The 16540-nt window shown below is 33.2% G+C and overlaps 2 protein-coding genes across 2 annotated transcripts; both read left to right on the forward strand.

Moving 5' to 3' along the window:
- The first annotated feature begins 5524 nt into the window (after positions 1 to 5524).
- On the forward strand, positions 5525 to 9492 carry LOC18607790 (Protein kinase superfamily protein). The gene is made up of 7 exons (XM_018115196.2): positions 5525 to 6234; positions 6746 to 6850; positions 6945 to 7067; positions 7824 to 7994; positions 8101 to 8230; positions 8313 to 8522; positions 9147 to 9492. Exons 1-7 carry the CDS (start codon positions 5702 to 5704, stop codon positions 9264 to 9266), a joined length of 1392 nt encoding a protein of 463 aa, XP_017970685.2. The 5' UTR covers positions 5525 to 5701; the 3' UTR covers positions 9267 to 9492.
- Positions 9493 to 11013: 1521 nt separating this feature from the next.
- On the forward strand, positions 11014 to 15607 carry CAP1 (cyclase associated protein 1). The gene is made up of 10 exons (XM_018115195.2): positions 11014 to 11520; positions 12163 to 12331; positions 12729 to 12793; positions 13292 to 13598; positions 13689 to 13836; positions 13937 to 14046; positions 14203 to 14258; positions 14346 to 14402; positions 14597 to 14740; positions 15212 to 15607. The coding sequence occupies exons 1-10, from the start codon at positions 11245 to 11247 to the stop codon at positions 15296 to 15298; spliced, it is 1419 nt and encodes a 472-aa protein (XP_017970684.2). The 5' UTR covers positions 11014 to 11244; the 3' UTR covers positions 15299 to 15607.
- Positions 15608 to 16540: the final 933 nt, after the last annotated feature.

Raw genomic sequence — 16540 nt, forward strand, 5'->3', positions numbered from 1 at the left:
ACCAAACTCACTTCAATTTGATTTAAATTTTCACATCCCTATTTTCAGTACATCAAACCCAATTTTGAGTCCAAGACTTCAAGTTGAATGTTTAAGGTCGGTCAGTGAGCTAAAGTTCAAGCTTATCAGCACAACTGGCTGATAAAATTATTGAATTGCTTGTAGGACCTTAAGGACTGGGGAGTCATTAAATACTTTAAGTCTACACAAATCAACAACCATATTAATTTATCATTATTAATTGCTCATTAATTGGTAGTCACATTTAAATTGACAACGGAAATTAACATTAGGCAGGACAATTATTATTTAGCAAACATGAAATTTGCATTTTCAGGCAAAATGCATGGTTGGTTAAATAATGGATTTGAGCATCTAGCTTAGCGACTTGTTTCCCTTCAAAGAGTAAGTTAATACTCATTTTATTGCATTTGAACATTAAATAATAATAATAATGAAAATAATGATTACTCTTGAATGGTTGGGTAATCATGCATGATTTTTTTTGGGGTATGAGCAAATGGTTCATGATTATTACATGTTAAATACACTGTGCTTCCCCCATGGTTGCACTAATCATGTCCAGCAAGGGTCCGACACCCTCCCCAAAAAACCAAGAACTTTACGAATTACCTTCCAGAAATTGCTCCAATGGTGCGGAAAACCATAAGCTTTGCCAGGATACTAGAATTTTCTTTGAAACAAACCCTAGACAAAGAGACATTAGAATCAAACAAGAATGATGGGAAAACTGTTGGTGTGGACCAAAGATAGTGACTGTAGCAGACTGAAACGTAAGTAAACGGATAAATTATAAAAATGAAGGACCAGAACGTGGACCTTTCATACCTTAGACAAAGCAGATGAACTATCAATAAAGCATATTGCAGTTTAAAGTGGTACGAAGAAGAAGAGCAAATGGATAGATTGAGTAGTTTGAGCTATTGCATTTAAGGATCAAATGTATTAAATATTTTTCAAAAATCGATCAAACGTAAAGAAAGATTAAACTAACCAAACATAAAGTATGTTTGGTCAATTTGATTTTAGACCAATTGATCAAATTTTATCATTTTTTTATAAATTATAATATTAATACTTATAAATATCATTCATAATTATAATATATATATATAAATTATGTATATATATAATATGTTATTTTATTATATATATGAAATTAATATTTAATTTTTTATATCAAAGTTTGTATACATAATAACTAATTATAAATAATATATTATAAAATTTAAGGTGATATAATAAAATTATTAAGTATAATCATATAAATAAAGTTTATTATAAGTTACAGTATTGCTTATGTATAAATTAAATATATGTATATATAATATATTACTTTATTATGTATATATAAAATTAATGACACAACTTATATGTTATAATGTTTTATGTCAAAGTTTGTATAAATAATAACTAATTATAAACAATATGTTATAAAAACTTGAGTAATAATTAATAAAGTTATTAAGTGTAATTATATAAATAAATATTATAAGTTATAATAATGTTTATATATAAATTAAATATATATATATATATATAATGTTTACACAATTATTTATATATTCATAACATTTTATATTACGAAATATTATTAAAATGTAATAATTATAAAATATTAATATGTAAGATATTTACTATCATATATTATAATATTAAAATATAAATTATATTATTTAAAATATATAACTTGTAATTTCATATCAATATAGATTTATAAATAAATATATATAATTAAAATTAAATTGTTATGATTATTATTTGTATATGTACATATAATAAACTAAATTAATATATTTTAAATATATTATTAATTTTTCTTAATATATATATATAATATTATATATATTAACATATATAAAAAATTAATTTGATTTTTTAGATAGATGGATCTAAAAATTTTAAAATAAAAAATCGATTAAAAAATAATTGAATTAAACATTTTAGATCAATTGATCCAATCGATCAATTAGACCAAATTATTTTATCTAAATCATTTTTAATTTAAATAAATAATTAATTTGATTTGATTTTACTAAGCATTGTTATGTTTCCCATAGACGAATCTCGGGTATGACTGCAAATCCCACAAAATTTTGTTGATTGCTCCCATTCCCATGCCGCATGGGACTTGGGTCCCAGTTCCAAGCCGTCCTATCAAAAACGAAAACACTATTCAGACCAGGTTAATCAAGGTTCATTTCTATTGAGTTGTTCTTGTCTGGTTTCGGATGCAACCGTTGTAAGATCTTGAAATCAAAACTAACCGTTATGATTGTCATTCTTCTTTTGTCTTCTGTTTGAATCAAACAGTTTCTTTTGGTTGGCTGCATTCGACACTGTTTTATCTTGAAATTGTGTATCAGTGAATGCGTTGACTGCTGATACAACACTTCGCTTCCTTTCTATGTTTTCTCTGCATTCCTCTCCCCCTTTATTCTTTGCTCATCCTATTCTCCACACCTAATTATACAGCTTGTCATAATACTATGTACTTCAAAATTTGTTTCTTTCTGTCACTTTCAACACATGCCTTTTACTTGTTAACATATACCATCTCTTCCTAACCTAAAAGAACACCCCCCCCCCCCCCCCCTCCAACTTACCAATGAAACATATATAAATATGAAAGAGCTTTCAAAGGTAGGGTTGCCATAAGTTTTCAACAGTCTAGATAACTACAATGGTCATGTGTCTTATTGAGGAAGAATTCAATGTTTCTAGATCCAAGTTTTAATCGGCGAGTTCGATTGGACAAATCATTATCATGATTTTGAGATGGGTTTTGCATGTGTCTTCACGAGCTACCCAGTCCATTTGTTAATGACTATGTTTGGAGTGGTTGGACAGTACTGTGTGAGTAGTTGTTACTTCTCCTTGTGAAAATATGGCTACAAAATTACTTTACGATGGTAACTCAACACTCATCAGGTACATACCAAGAGTTTAGATTTTATATTTACTCATGTAGGCTTCTTCACAGTGGAGTCAAGAAGGTGACGAATGATACCAATTGTCATTTTTTAATTTTCAATTTTTTTATTATTATGTAAATATAGAAAACCTGATGTATAGAATATGATTATAGTTTTAATCTAAACATATTCTTTACTAATCTAAATTTTAATGGTTACATCCTCTGTAGGAGAGAATTTCATAGACCTTATCATCATGTTAAATTAAGGAAGCATAGCTACCACTGATTTTCTTTTTCCTTTTTATGATACATCTGGATTCATTGCTACGCATATATCCTCAGCCACCTAGTTAGTAACGAAATTTTGAATTCCCAGCAGGGAAGCCTGACGCTGCTGGAATTGAATCAGTGCTTACTGTATTAGGACCTAACTCACGAATTCTTTACATTCCTCATTAATGTGTTATTCCGGGGCCCCGCTCTCAGTCCCCCGTTGTAAACCCTACTAGGATTTCCTCATTGGACGGGAACACCGACAGAAAAATGACTTCATTTGTTCTCAAATTTACCAGAACGCCCCCCACCCCACCCCTTCATTGATGATTATCAACTCGTTAATGACATAATTATTGCTAAAATTGAAGATTAGTTGTGTTTTCGAAATCTTTAGCTAGAGAGTACTAGCTATGATGTGGATTACATACCTTAATCTGAAGTTGAATATTTAAATCCTCTTTTTTTCAAATGAATAATGTGATTGTCCTTAAAGCCAATTTTTTATTTTAGCCATTGCTATTTAATTTTGTTCAAAATATCTTTGGCACAGCTTCTGTTATATTTGACAATGCTTGTTGTACCAAGTTTTGCAGTGACGAGAAGCAATAACCGAAATCATAACACATGGGCAGTTTTCACCTACTGCAGTTTCCTTTCAGATCTGGAATAAGTAGAGATCCATATTCGGAAAGTTCCAACAACCACCATTAAAAAAAAATGCTATAGTCCAGGGTAAAAACACTAGAGAAAATAAATGGTGGGTTCCGATCAGATTTTGTGTAGTTGTTAAAACCAAGCAAAAACGAGGTTACCAGACAAATCCCATTAGGTAGCAAGTTTACGTTAAGACACTCACATTCAACCTGGTTTAAGTGTTGAAGACAAATGACAAATGGGGGAGTTGTTTAAATCTCGGGCGAATTCTGGTCGGCTTAAATTGTGTTCTACGTAATGGGCTCCTTTGCCATCGTCCCCTGTAAATGTTGGTTGAAATTAAAAAAAAAAAAAAAAACCTATGAAGCGCGGATCCTTAACCTAATGTAAAACGTTGCTATTGTCGGAGAATTTTTGTTCCAAATTAAGGAAATTGATCACAAAGAGATGCTTAGTTTTCTTAATCTCATCATGATTTGCTTATGCTTTGTTCCTTTGAATTTTGCCAAACAACTGCCTACCCTCTACATTTTCCAAGACTTTCTTTTCAAATGATACCCTATATTGTTGGAAGGTAATCAATCTTTAATTAAAATCATTATGTTTGTGTATATTACAAATTTTAGTTAATGATAAAGAAAAATTAATATTAAAAAAATATAACAAAAATTTGATTTATTTAATTAGAGTTACAGTACAATACTGTTAGTTTATTAGGATTAAACTATATATATTATTCATTTTTATAACATACATAATTTACATATTTTATCATATATACAATTTTTTATAATATAAGATTTATCTTTTTTTATTCAATAAATCAACAAGAATGGTTTTTTTATATAAAGGAAAAAACAGCTAATAGATATGGATTACATCATTTGAGGTCAATTTATTTCTAATTTATCTGTAAAAATAAATTTTAAAATTCTTGATAAATGAGTATTAAAGATAAGAAGGTTTATAGATAAGTCTTTGTGATGTGTGGTTATCCAATTGACATTTTGATTGATTTTATGATAAGCATAAGTAATTTAACATTTTCAGTTTCGAGGAATCAATTTTTTAATGTCTTTTAGTAAATAAAAATTTGATTTGAAAGATGACAAAGACTTTGCAAAATTTTGCATTGCGAGCATGGAATTAGTCTCAATTATAAGCTTTCTAAATGCTTTGTTCCAGCATAACAATAATCCATGGAAAAGCACCCAAAGTTCAGAATAAGAATGTTTTTAAATCTAATAATTTATAGTTGCAATTGAATAATATGTTTTTTTTTAATTACTTCAAGGAATGAATTTAAAAAATGAGAATTAATACCTCTTATGATGTATTAATTGTGAATGAAATAGCTTTTTCGCTTGTGTAAAAGTCCAGAGACTCACATTATCATTATCATAATTAAAACTAAAATTAAGAATTAAAGACTCATAATGGTGCTATAATCATCATTTTTCTTCTTGGATTAAGGAAAAGGGAAGAATGAAAAGGGCTTTTTTGGTCGTTCGGGGTTATTTAAGTCATTTGAAAGCACAAGGAGAAGAGCAAGCAGAGTAGTCAGTCTACAGTGGCATTCCCGTAATAAACCCGCAAACGCAAATCCAATATAGTTACAACTCATCGTGTCCTGTCTTCTTCACTGTTTGCTTTTTTTTTTTCTTTTCCCTTTGTATCCGTTGAAACCTCTTCTTTTTCTTTGTCTTTATAGCACCCGAACCCTTCCTTCCTCTAACTTTTCCCACTCTTCAAGCCCTCCTTGAAATCGTTATCTATTTCCTTCTAACATTTTCTTTCACTTTCCCGAGAAAATTACTTTCCTCACCGGAACCAATGCCGGTCACCGGCGAAGCCGACGACAACAACAAAAACAACTCTATAACTCACATTCTTTCCTCAAAAACACCGTTGTTCAACCTTAAACTCTACGTAGTAATATCTATTCTCGTAGTCTTGATACTTCTCCTTTCTTTCACAATCTTCCTATGTTTCCGTTTAAACAGAAACGCGCGCAAGCGGAAAGTGAAGCACAGCTCAGGTCTAATTCCGTTGGTTTCCAAGGAGATCGTGGAGATCAAGGCGTTGGAACAAGATGTAGAATGCTTTGCTGATGAGGGGAAAATAGGAAATGTGGCTCCGAAGAAGAGTAGCGAGGGCGTTAGCGATGATGCCTCGGGAGCCAGTGACGTGTCGGCGGATGTTCAGAATATCGGCTGGGGTCGGTGGTATAGCATGAAGGAGCTCGAGATGGCGACACATGGATTCGCCGAGGAGAATGTGATCGGTGAAGGTGGATACGGCGTCGTGTTCAGAGGCATTTTGCAAGACGGTTCCGTCGTTGCTGTCAAAAATCTGCTTAATAACAAGTACGTAAACTTCTTATGTTCATTGATTCAGGATCGCGCTTTCCTCTGTTTGTTTCTAGGGAAAAGACAAAACAGTTTCCGGGAAAATCTTTCTCTTGCTTATTTTATTCATGCATGCTAGATCCAAGACAGACTGTTGAAAGATTATGTTTTTGTTCTTTTAATTGCTGTTTTGACTTTAATTTGTTTCTTTTAAGTTGGGTATGCCATTATAACTTGATTACCATCTGGCTTTAGATTGCTTTTGTGATGGTAAATAAAATAAATTAGATGTCTTTGTTGCGTGGCGTAGTACTAGGAAAAGTAAAATGGTTCTTTTTTACTTTGGTGTGCCTTTATTTTAATATTAAAAAAACCAAAACTATTTTCACTTTCTTTGCTTTTACTTTGTCTTTCCTTTTTTATGTCCTTACTCTTGACTGGGAAAAGGAAATAAAGTTTTGTTTATTTATTTGTTTACTTTATTTGGTTTAATTGCTGTCTGAGCGAAATTTCTCTGCATTGTTCACAGGGGCCAAGCGGACAAGGAGTTCAGCGTGGAAGTTGAAGCCATTGGCAAGGTGAGGCACAAGAACTTGGTGGGTCTAGTTGGGTACTGTGCGGAAGGTGCTCAAAGGTAACTTTGTTTTTTATATGTCCCACTTGACAGTCAAACATTGTATCTTAAAATGGAAATGAACTGGCAATACTAAATTACACCTTTTATTCAGGATGCTTGTGTATGAATACGTTGACAATGGGAACTTGGAGCAATGGTTGCATGGTGATGTGGGGCCTGTTAGTCCTCTTACGTGGGATATAAGAATGAAGATTGCTATAGGAACGGCCAAAGGGTACGAAGTTTCCTCTTTTTTCTTTTTCCCCATCTCATGAAGCCTTATTTATCTTGCCTCTGCTTGAATGTTGAAGAGTGAGCAGAACACTTTTGTTTCTTATATTGCTGTGTGACACTAAGTAGGCTCAACTTATCTTCCCATATTAGAGCATAAGAAAATATAAGTTTTACACGTGAAGTTGCATAGCATCTTAATTAGCATTAATCGTGCCATTCTTGTGTTCCTAAGAGTGTGAGGTCACATTTGTTACTTATTATCCTTAATGATGGAATTATGTCCAGTGAGAAGAAGAACAAAACTGAAATTGAAAAATGCTATAAAATCCTTTATTTTCTATATTCAATATCTACATGTAATAAGGGTTTCATGAAGACCTTCTATACCCTGATTTTGCACCTTCTTACTTTAAATTTTATTAGTCTATAATCTCAAAGTGGCATCTACTTATGAATTGTTTTTATTTATGAGTCTTGTACTAAGATGGGTAGTTTTCTTGTAGTTAAAACTTAGATATTAATTGCTAAATACTGGAAGAAATCCTCAAGAGTGTTTTGTGAGCTTCTTATTGTTAAGTGTTAAACATTACCAAATTAAAGCTTGGTAGGCTCCTGGACCAGATTGATTTATACATATATGGGTGTGTGTGTGACTATGTATATTAATTTCTTCAAGCGGTTATTGTGGTTTAGCTTTTGTCTTACTTCCATCCTTCTTCTTTCCGCTAAATTTTTATGGTTTTTGTTTCTTTTGCAGGTTAGCCTATTTGCATGAGGGGCTAGAACCTAAAGTCGTGCATCGTGATGTAAAATCAAGTAATATTCTTCTGGATAAAAAGTGGAACCCAAAAGTATCAGATTTTGGATTAGCCAAACTCTTAGGATCCGAAGCTAGCTATGTCACTACACGTGTAATGGGAACATTTGGGTTTGTTCTCTGTCATAGTCCCATGTCTATTATTTTAGCAGATGGAACAAATATATATACCTGCACTATTGGTTCTTATCATGTTATATTTGTTAATTCCCTGCAGTTATGTTTCCCCGGAATATGCAAGCACAGGAATGCTTAATGAGGGAAGTGATGTCTATAGTTTTGGAGTCCTACTCATGGAGATAATTACAGGGAGAAGCCCGATCAATTATTCTAGGCCACCTGGAGAGGTAAAAACAGTGTTTCACTTGCAATACCTTCATTGAATGCCAGAACACCATAATAAGACTTTTTCTATTTGATGTATTTCAGATGAACTTGGTTGATTGGTTCAAAGGTATGGTAGCAAGCCGTCGTGGAGAAGAGCTTGTGGATCCATTGATTGAAGTTCAACCTGCTCCTAGAGCTTTAAAACGAGCACTGCTTGTTTGTCTCCGCTGTATAGATTTGGATGCCAATAAGCGACCAAAAATGGGGCAGATTGTTCATATGCTTGAGGCAGACGATTTTCCTTTCCGCTCTGTAAGCCCTCTTTCGACATGCTTTCAGCATAGCCTTATAATTGGTCCTTTAGTATTGATAATATGCCATCACCTTAATTTGAATGGTTTATCATCAATTTTAGTCTGATTTGATTGGTTCTGCTGGTCAAGAACAGCAGATTTTCGTGTTCTTTCTGTGAAGGCAAGATTTATTTTAATGGCCAATGTTTTCTTCTGAAAGAATAAATTTTAAATAAAGGGAGCCATTTGGGCTCCTTTGAGTTTTAGATGTCAGAACTCTTTTTATCATGCTGATAACGCATATTGAGTTTTTTGTACTACTTTTTATGTTACCATGAGTGCATGATCTACAAGCATTCAACGTCTAATTGCTGTATGGCTCTGCAAATATTCTTCTACTAGTGAAGTTGTGCATGTGAAGAAGTTGAGAGGGTTTTATTGACAGAATGTTGTCATGCCGTTTACAAAGTTAAATATGTTTATAGAAGCACTTAAACATGCTAATGTAATAATCTAGTTGTCCTCATATCCACAAGGTGATTACCCATTTCTAATTATTTGAGAATACTTTTTCATCATATGTTGCCTCTGTCTTGCCCTGCTTTCAGCTGTTTCGATTGGTTACCTGTTTTGTTTTCTACAGGAGCACCAGCCAATGCGGGAGAGAGATACAGTTCCGTCTTCTGTGCCAATGTCCGTGAAAGGTGCACACCCAGTAAAGCATGCTGAGAATGTTGGTGTAGAGAAATCAAGATGGAGATAATTGTTGTTTGTTCAAGGCATTATGGTTCCTAAGGTCAGATTATGTTTTAGAATAACGTTTACCTTAGTTCACATGAAAAGATTATACGCCTTGAATGTGCATATATACATATAATTTTCCTTGGTTACTTTTTGTCGATACACTGCGGCATTTTGGATTTCAATGAGCCTTGTAAATATGTACTTGTCTTTTAACATTAATCTATACAGTCTGTTAAGGATGTCAATCTCTCTATTTATATTGATTAAACCTTGATATACTTTGTATCTGCCAAAGACTTGTTGAACTCCATATGAAAGAACCGATGCAGACTATTGTCGAAATTCAGCTGACAGTCATTTTTAATCATCTGCAACATGATTCCTGCTCCAAATTATTTAGTAATAGACATCTGTAACTGCTTGTAAGATCTTTAAAATTTCTGCTTTGACATTCATGGTATTTGAAGTGAGCAGAGGTTTGAAGTTTCTTACTTGGCGTGATTTACCAAAAACATCAGATACCTTAGATTTCATGGGGACAGTGGTTTAAAAAATAATTGAAACTTAGGAATCCATTTATGATTATTTAAGCAAGTTCAACCAGCAACTGCAAGTGTAGCAGCACCCGTCACTTGCCTGCAGCGTAATTTGGACCTTAAACACTGATATCTTACCAGATGAAGATGTGCCTGAGAATGGAAAAAACCGTTTGCCAAAATGGTAGCTCCTACCAGAAGAGGAAATGCTTCTATGTTCAGTTGCCACCTAACTTGGTGTCCTGTTGGTTTCACCAACATCACAAGGCACGCAGCTCTATATTCTGGTTTCACCGACGTCGTCGAGTACCTGCACTATGGTTATTATTGATATGACATTGGTTTGTTGAAATAGCCCATCATCCCCAGTTGTTTTCAGCAGGAAATGGCAGAGCACTAATTGCCAGGAGGGTTAGTAGCTGAAATCATATTACTGCTTCCGAAAGGGAGACTTCCCTTGCGAATCAATTCCCTAGTCCTTTTTCCCGTATTCACCTCCTGCGAAGTTGGCATCATGAGGCCATGGCAGTGTGAAGGTTAAAATCTACTTCGCCAAGGCTATGACAACTTTCCCAAAGATATCTAGTTAATTCACCCATGTGAAAATTGAAAAAGCAAGTTAAGCGACCGTAGCCCTTTGTTTGGTAGGTTGGGAAAGTAACATTTGCACTGAAATTTTTTCTGTTTGCCATCATTTTTGGGTCATACCATTCTAGTACCTCAGTCGTTGGCACATGGTTAAACAGTCATGTTGAGTAGCATGCTCCTTGGTCAAGGGACCAAAATCATGTCGATCAAAACAAGCAAATTGTTAGCCAAACCTGCAGTGCTCTCTCTAGGTCAGAAACAGCCGAATTCTCTTCGTTAAGAAACTAATCCTGCCCATCACTGTTCTCTCAAATTGCCTAATCCCGTGGCGCAAAGCTATGCTTTTTTCTCCTAAAATGCTATTAATTTAGGAATAAAACAAAAATGCCAAAAAAAAAATTGAAGGTCAGACGCATTAACAGCCAATCAGACGGTTGATGGGTAGGTTACTTAAGTCTTAATCTCTTGGGTTGGACCCACCCCAACGTGATTAATTCGCTAACTTGGTTTTATTTTATTTAATATAATCCACTTCACAGGTGTTGCACAACGCAGGAACAGCCAATAATCCAGCTTTATCCGACACGTGTCCCCCGTCAGATTCCATCTCTGAACTCCATCAGCAAAGCAAATCGCGCGCCATTAAACTCAACATTTACAAAACTATCATACCCCAATATTATTCCTCTCCCTCTCTCTCATACCTTTCGGCGATTAAAGATTAAAAAGAAGAGAAAAAGGAAAAAGAGAATAAAAAGTAGTTATACTATACAATCATTTCAAACTCTAGATCTGCTCTAGGGACAAATTTAAAAAGTTTTGGAGCAGATTTGAAATCGATTCAAGAGAGTGAAGGGAGCGGTTAGTTTGAGTATGGAGGGGAAGCTGATAGAGAGGTTGGAGGCCGCGGTGGCGCGGCTGGAGGCCCTTTCGGCGGGGGGTGTCTCGGCGAGGGATCTGCCGGATGTTGGTGTTGAGGTGGCTACGGATCCGTCCATTGTGGCGTTTGACGATCTGATGGCTAATTATGCGGCTAGGGTTTCGGCTGCTGCGGAGAAGATTGGAGGTCAAGTGCTGGACGTGACTAAGATTCTTGTCGAGGCCTTGTCTGTGCAAAAGAAACTTCTTATCGAGATCAAGCACGCACAGGTTACTTTCCTCTTTTTCTTTTACTTTAATTAAAATTTTTTGTGCTTTTTTTTTTGTTTGATTGAGCTATTTATTGGTTAGTTTTCTTTAAATTATTGCATTTTGCGATGAATTGTGTAAAATTTAGTGAATTAGATTTAGATTTAATTCATTTATAGCTTAAATTTGGTCGTAGTGACGATTGTACAGAAGAGAAGAATACTGAAATTAAGTTGTTTTGGTTTCAGGTTCTATGCGAAGATATCTTATTCCATAGATTTTATAGCATTGATTCCAATCCAGAGAGTGTCCATTTCATGCTTGTAATCTGAGGATGAAAGTTGAATGACCTTAAGAAAGCATGAGAATTATTGACAAATGACTAGTTATTTAGCCATTTTTTAAGAAATAATATTAGCAGGGAAGCATATTAGGAATAGAGTATATAAGAAGCTGTCTGAAGATGTTATCATTGAGGAAACCAACATTTGGTGGCTTGAGTGTTGATATTATGTCTTTCGAAGAAGTTGGTTTTAGATGCTAGGGAAAAAAAATATTGGTCTTCCAGCTGCTACCTACTTTTTAATTTTTTACTCTGCAATTATTGTACCAGTGACTCTATTGTGTTCTGAAATTTTGATTGCATTCAATCTGTTGGTACAGAAACCTGATATGGCAGGCTTGGCTGAATTTCTCAAACCGCTGAATGAAGCGATCATGAAGGCTAATGCTATGACAGAAGGGAGGCGATCTGATTTTTTCAACCACTTGAAGAGTGCTGGGGACAGTCTGTCAGCTTTAGCATGGATTGCATACACTGGCAAAGATTGTGGTATGTGAATGTATGTTGTGGCCTATTTGCACATAGCTATGCTTGTATAGGAGCCTGGACAATGGAGTGGCCAGTTTGCTCAATGAAGTGACTCACTTAGGGTGTAGCATAAATCCTAACTTATGTTGAACACAATCAGGAGTCTGATTCACACTATTTGTTTAAAGTGTGAATTTATATTCCTGCCTTTGTTCAAAGCTTGAACAAGGCTCATGCTTTCAACTCACATGCTTAGGCCTCTAGCAAAAAATGAGTGGTGGTGCTGCTTGTTGTGTAGGTCATCATATCTAGTGAAGGTCTTGCTATGTGTAAATAGCCATTTTATGATTTAATATGGCTATAGCATATGATCCTACCACTTGCTGTTTAATTGTTGGTAATGCTTTTCTTATTCAAGGTATGAGCATGCCTATTGCACATGTGGAAGAAAGTTGGCAAATGGCTGAATTTTACAACAACAAGGTACTTCTTTATTTGTTGGAAGCCAGCAACTCAAACTCTGAAACTGCCATCCACTATGCGTAATTTCTGTTGCCTTGAAGCTAAGGAAGAAAACTTAGGAACAGCGTAAGCATAAGAAGGGTGCTAAATCTTCTTATCATTTACATATGTTAATGTTTCTTTTCTCTCTTTTCTTTTTAATCTAAAAAATGGCCAATGGTGTTGTCATCAGTCAGATAAACCTCTCTTTTTCATGTAATTAATTTTTCCCCAACAAAGATATGAAATATATATTAAGAAAAAAGAGTAAGAAAGTTTGTTATGTTGAACTTTATTGAGTTAGTAATGCTACCATTTTTTGATGTTTGGTGCTTTTAGTTTCGTTGTAGTAAGTGGTGATTAACACATTCTGGTTGAATGTATCTTTTTCATTTAACATTGTCCATTCAATTGATATGATTGTCCATATGAGCAAAATAGTTAGTTGGTTGGTACTGAAATTTGCATTGTAAATATCAGGTTCTTGTAGAGTATAGGAACAAAGATCCGAACCATGTTGAGTGGGCCAAAGCTTTGAAGGAGCTGTATTTACCAGGTCTGAGGGATTATGTCAAAAGTCATTATCCTCTTGGCCCAGTATGGAGTGCTTCTGGTAAAAAGGCATCTAGTGCTCCACCAAAAGCTTCTCCACCAGGTGCCCCTGCACCTCCTCCTCCTCCACCTGCTTCTCTTTTCAGCGCAGAACCTTCTCAGCCTTCTTCATCACGTCCAAAACAAGGGATGGCCGCTGTTTTCCAAGAAATCAATACTGGAAATGTCGCTTCAGGTAATTCTCTTTCCTCCTTCTTTCTGCTTTCCTGTCTATCTTTTTTATGTTGATATTAGGCAACTGTGGTCTGAGTCTCTTCATGTCTAGGCCTGAAGAAGGTGACTGCTGATATGAAGGCAAAGAACCGAACAGATAGAACAGGCATTGTTAGTGCTGGTGAAAAAGAAACACGTTCCAGCTCATCTTCTTTCTCAAAAGCAGGACCACCAAAACTAGAGCTGCAAATGGGTCGTAAGTAAGTGTGCATGATTTCTGCATGCTTGTTTAACTTTTATATAGGTGGTTGGTGATGGTATGTGATATATTAATTATCTCTTCCTTGTTAACATTGGCAGGTGGGTTGTTGAGAACCAAATTGGAAGAAAGAACTTAGTTATTGATGACTGTGATGCCAAACAGTCTGTATACATTTTTGGATGCAAAGATTCTATTTTGCAGATTCAGGGTAAGTCTTCAGAGGCATAATTCTTTTTTTCACATGGCATTGTAGTTTCTTTACATGTGCAATTGTTTGCTTTGGCTCTGTGAATCTTTTTGTTATTTAAAAGAGATGACCATTAAAAGGCCCAGAGCAACTTAGTATAGTTGTAACATTATGCAGGGAAAGTCAACAATATAACAATTGACAAATGCACTAAGATGGGAGTGGTATTTAAGGTTAGTAGGGCAAAGATCTATTCTTGACATATATATTTTTTAGAAGCATAACATATATTCATTTATGCCTTTGACTTGAATGGCCAGGATGTTGTGGCTGCTTGTGAGATAGTAAACTGCAATGGTGTTGAGGTGCAATGTCAGGTATATTTCTTCTTCTTCCTTCTGATACAAATACCTTGAAACCAAATGCTGACCATGTTATTACATTCCGTAAATTAGCATATAATGGCCTTTGGTTCCATGCTCTTTGATTGATATTGTTACTACTTACTTGGGCTGTAATTAGTTATTGATAGTTTTTATACTTATGATTATCTACTTTGTGGCTGTTTTAGGGTTTTGCTCCAACAATTTCGGTGGACAACACATCAGGCTGTCAGTTATACTTAAGCAAAGATTCTTTGGGGGCATCTATAACAACAGCAAAGTCAAGTGAGATCAATGTATTAGTACCTGCTGCTGAGGCTGACAGTGACTGGGTAAGTTGACAAGTTTTTTCCAATATATTTTGCTTTTCTGGTTTAGTTTTATTTTTAAATTTGATCCTTTCATTTTGTTACATGGTTGCTTGAGTTTTCTTACAACATTGTTAAGATCACACACCCTAGAGAATGTAGGAAAAATAAAAATACTACGCTTTTGTAACTAAATTCAATTATAGGTAGTCCTTTGACTGTTTAAAAGAGGTATTTGCTTTTAGATTTTTAATTAGACCTTTGTTAAAGATAATTTAGGGTGTTTAATTGCCATTATCTTACCTCTGTTTGTGTGAGCTACTACAAGAAGAAATCTCAGAAGCATCAAGCAGTTTAATGGTTTCAATATTCAATCATTTTTTGTGCATCAGTGGGAAGTTAGAATTGTGCTAGTGATATTTGCTTAATTACAAGAAGGATGCTGTTGGTTTATTTTTGTTTACTGTGGATGGCTTACCATGTTTTGTGTTGTAGGGGGAGCATGCTTTGCCGCAACAGTATATCCATGTATTTAAGGATGGCCAGTTCGAGACTACTCCTGTCTCCCACTCAGGAGGTTAATTGGGACTTATTCTAATCAAGCATTTAGCCTTCCTTTTTTAAAACTTTGCTCTTTTATTTCCTTGGACAGCAGTGGGTGATTTTGGTTTTTTTCTACCCTTGATTTGATCGCTGTCTATATATATCTATGACACGCATCCGTTGGTCATCATCTGGTTTATTCCTTGAGTTTACTGAAAACAGTTTGAATCTCTTCCATGATCTCTTTTTGTGTTTGTTTTTGGGAGATGAGTTGAGCTTTTTGCAACTATTTATGTTTTCATTTGGAACTTTAATTTTATTATGTTCAGCTTTCTGATTTTTCTTTAACGAATTATACTCTTATAGCATGTTTGGTTGTGAGAATGACTTATTTCCAAGAAATTTTGATTCTTTTGTTTGGTTGAAAAATAGTCCAAGAATAGTCATTCTATAGGAATGGTTATTCTTCGAATCCTTTAAAATCAAGGAATAGCTAATATCACCTTCTGGTATTAGCTATTTCATGATTGAAGAATAAATTTAAAAATTAATAAAGATAAAAATATTTTTTACAAGTTTAAAAAATTACAACTTCATTTGTTTAAAATATTATTTTTCTCTCTCTTCTCTTTCTCTCACTTTATTCTAATTTTTAATAAAATATTAATATTAAATTATAAATAAAATATTAATTTTTAAATTATCAATTATTGATAAAATAAATTAAAAATTATTTCTATTTAAAAATAAAATAAATTAAAAATAAATAAACATAATATCATTTAAATTATATAAACAATAATAATAATTAAATCATCAATTATTAATATTTTAAATAAATTATCAATTATTAATATTTAAAAAATAAAATAAAATAAAAAATTAATCATAATAATATTTAAATTAAATAAAATATTAAAATTTAAATTATCTATTATTAATATTTTAAATAAATAATCAATTATTAATTTTAAAAATAAAATAAAATAAAATAATTGATCATAATAATATTTAAATTAAATAAAATATTAATATTTTATTATATAAATAATTAAATTATAAATAAATATTAATATTGAAATTATCAATTATTAATATTTTAAAAATAAAATAAAATAAAAAGTAATCATACTAATATTTAAATTAAACAAAATATTAATATTTAAATTATTAATAATTAATATTTTAATTAAATTTTAGATTATTAATATTTAAAAATCTAATAAAAATAAAATATTATATAAATAATAAATGATGTTTTTATCTTTTTATTTTTATTTT

Source organism: Theobroma cacao, chromosome 2, assembly GCF_053813885.1.
Source record: "Theobroma cacao isolate CCN51 chromosome 2, ASM5381388v1, whole genome shotgun sequence".
Lineage (NCBI taxonomy): Eukaryota > Viridiplantae > Streptophyta > Magnoliopsida > Malvales > Malvaceae > Theobroma > Theobroma cacao.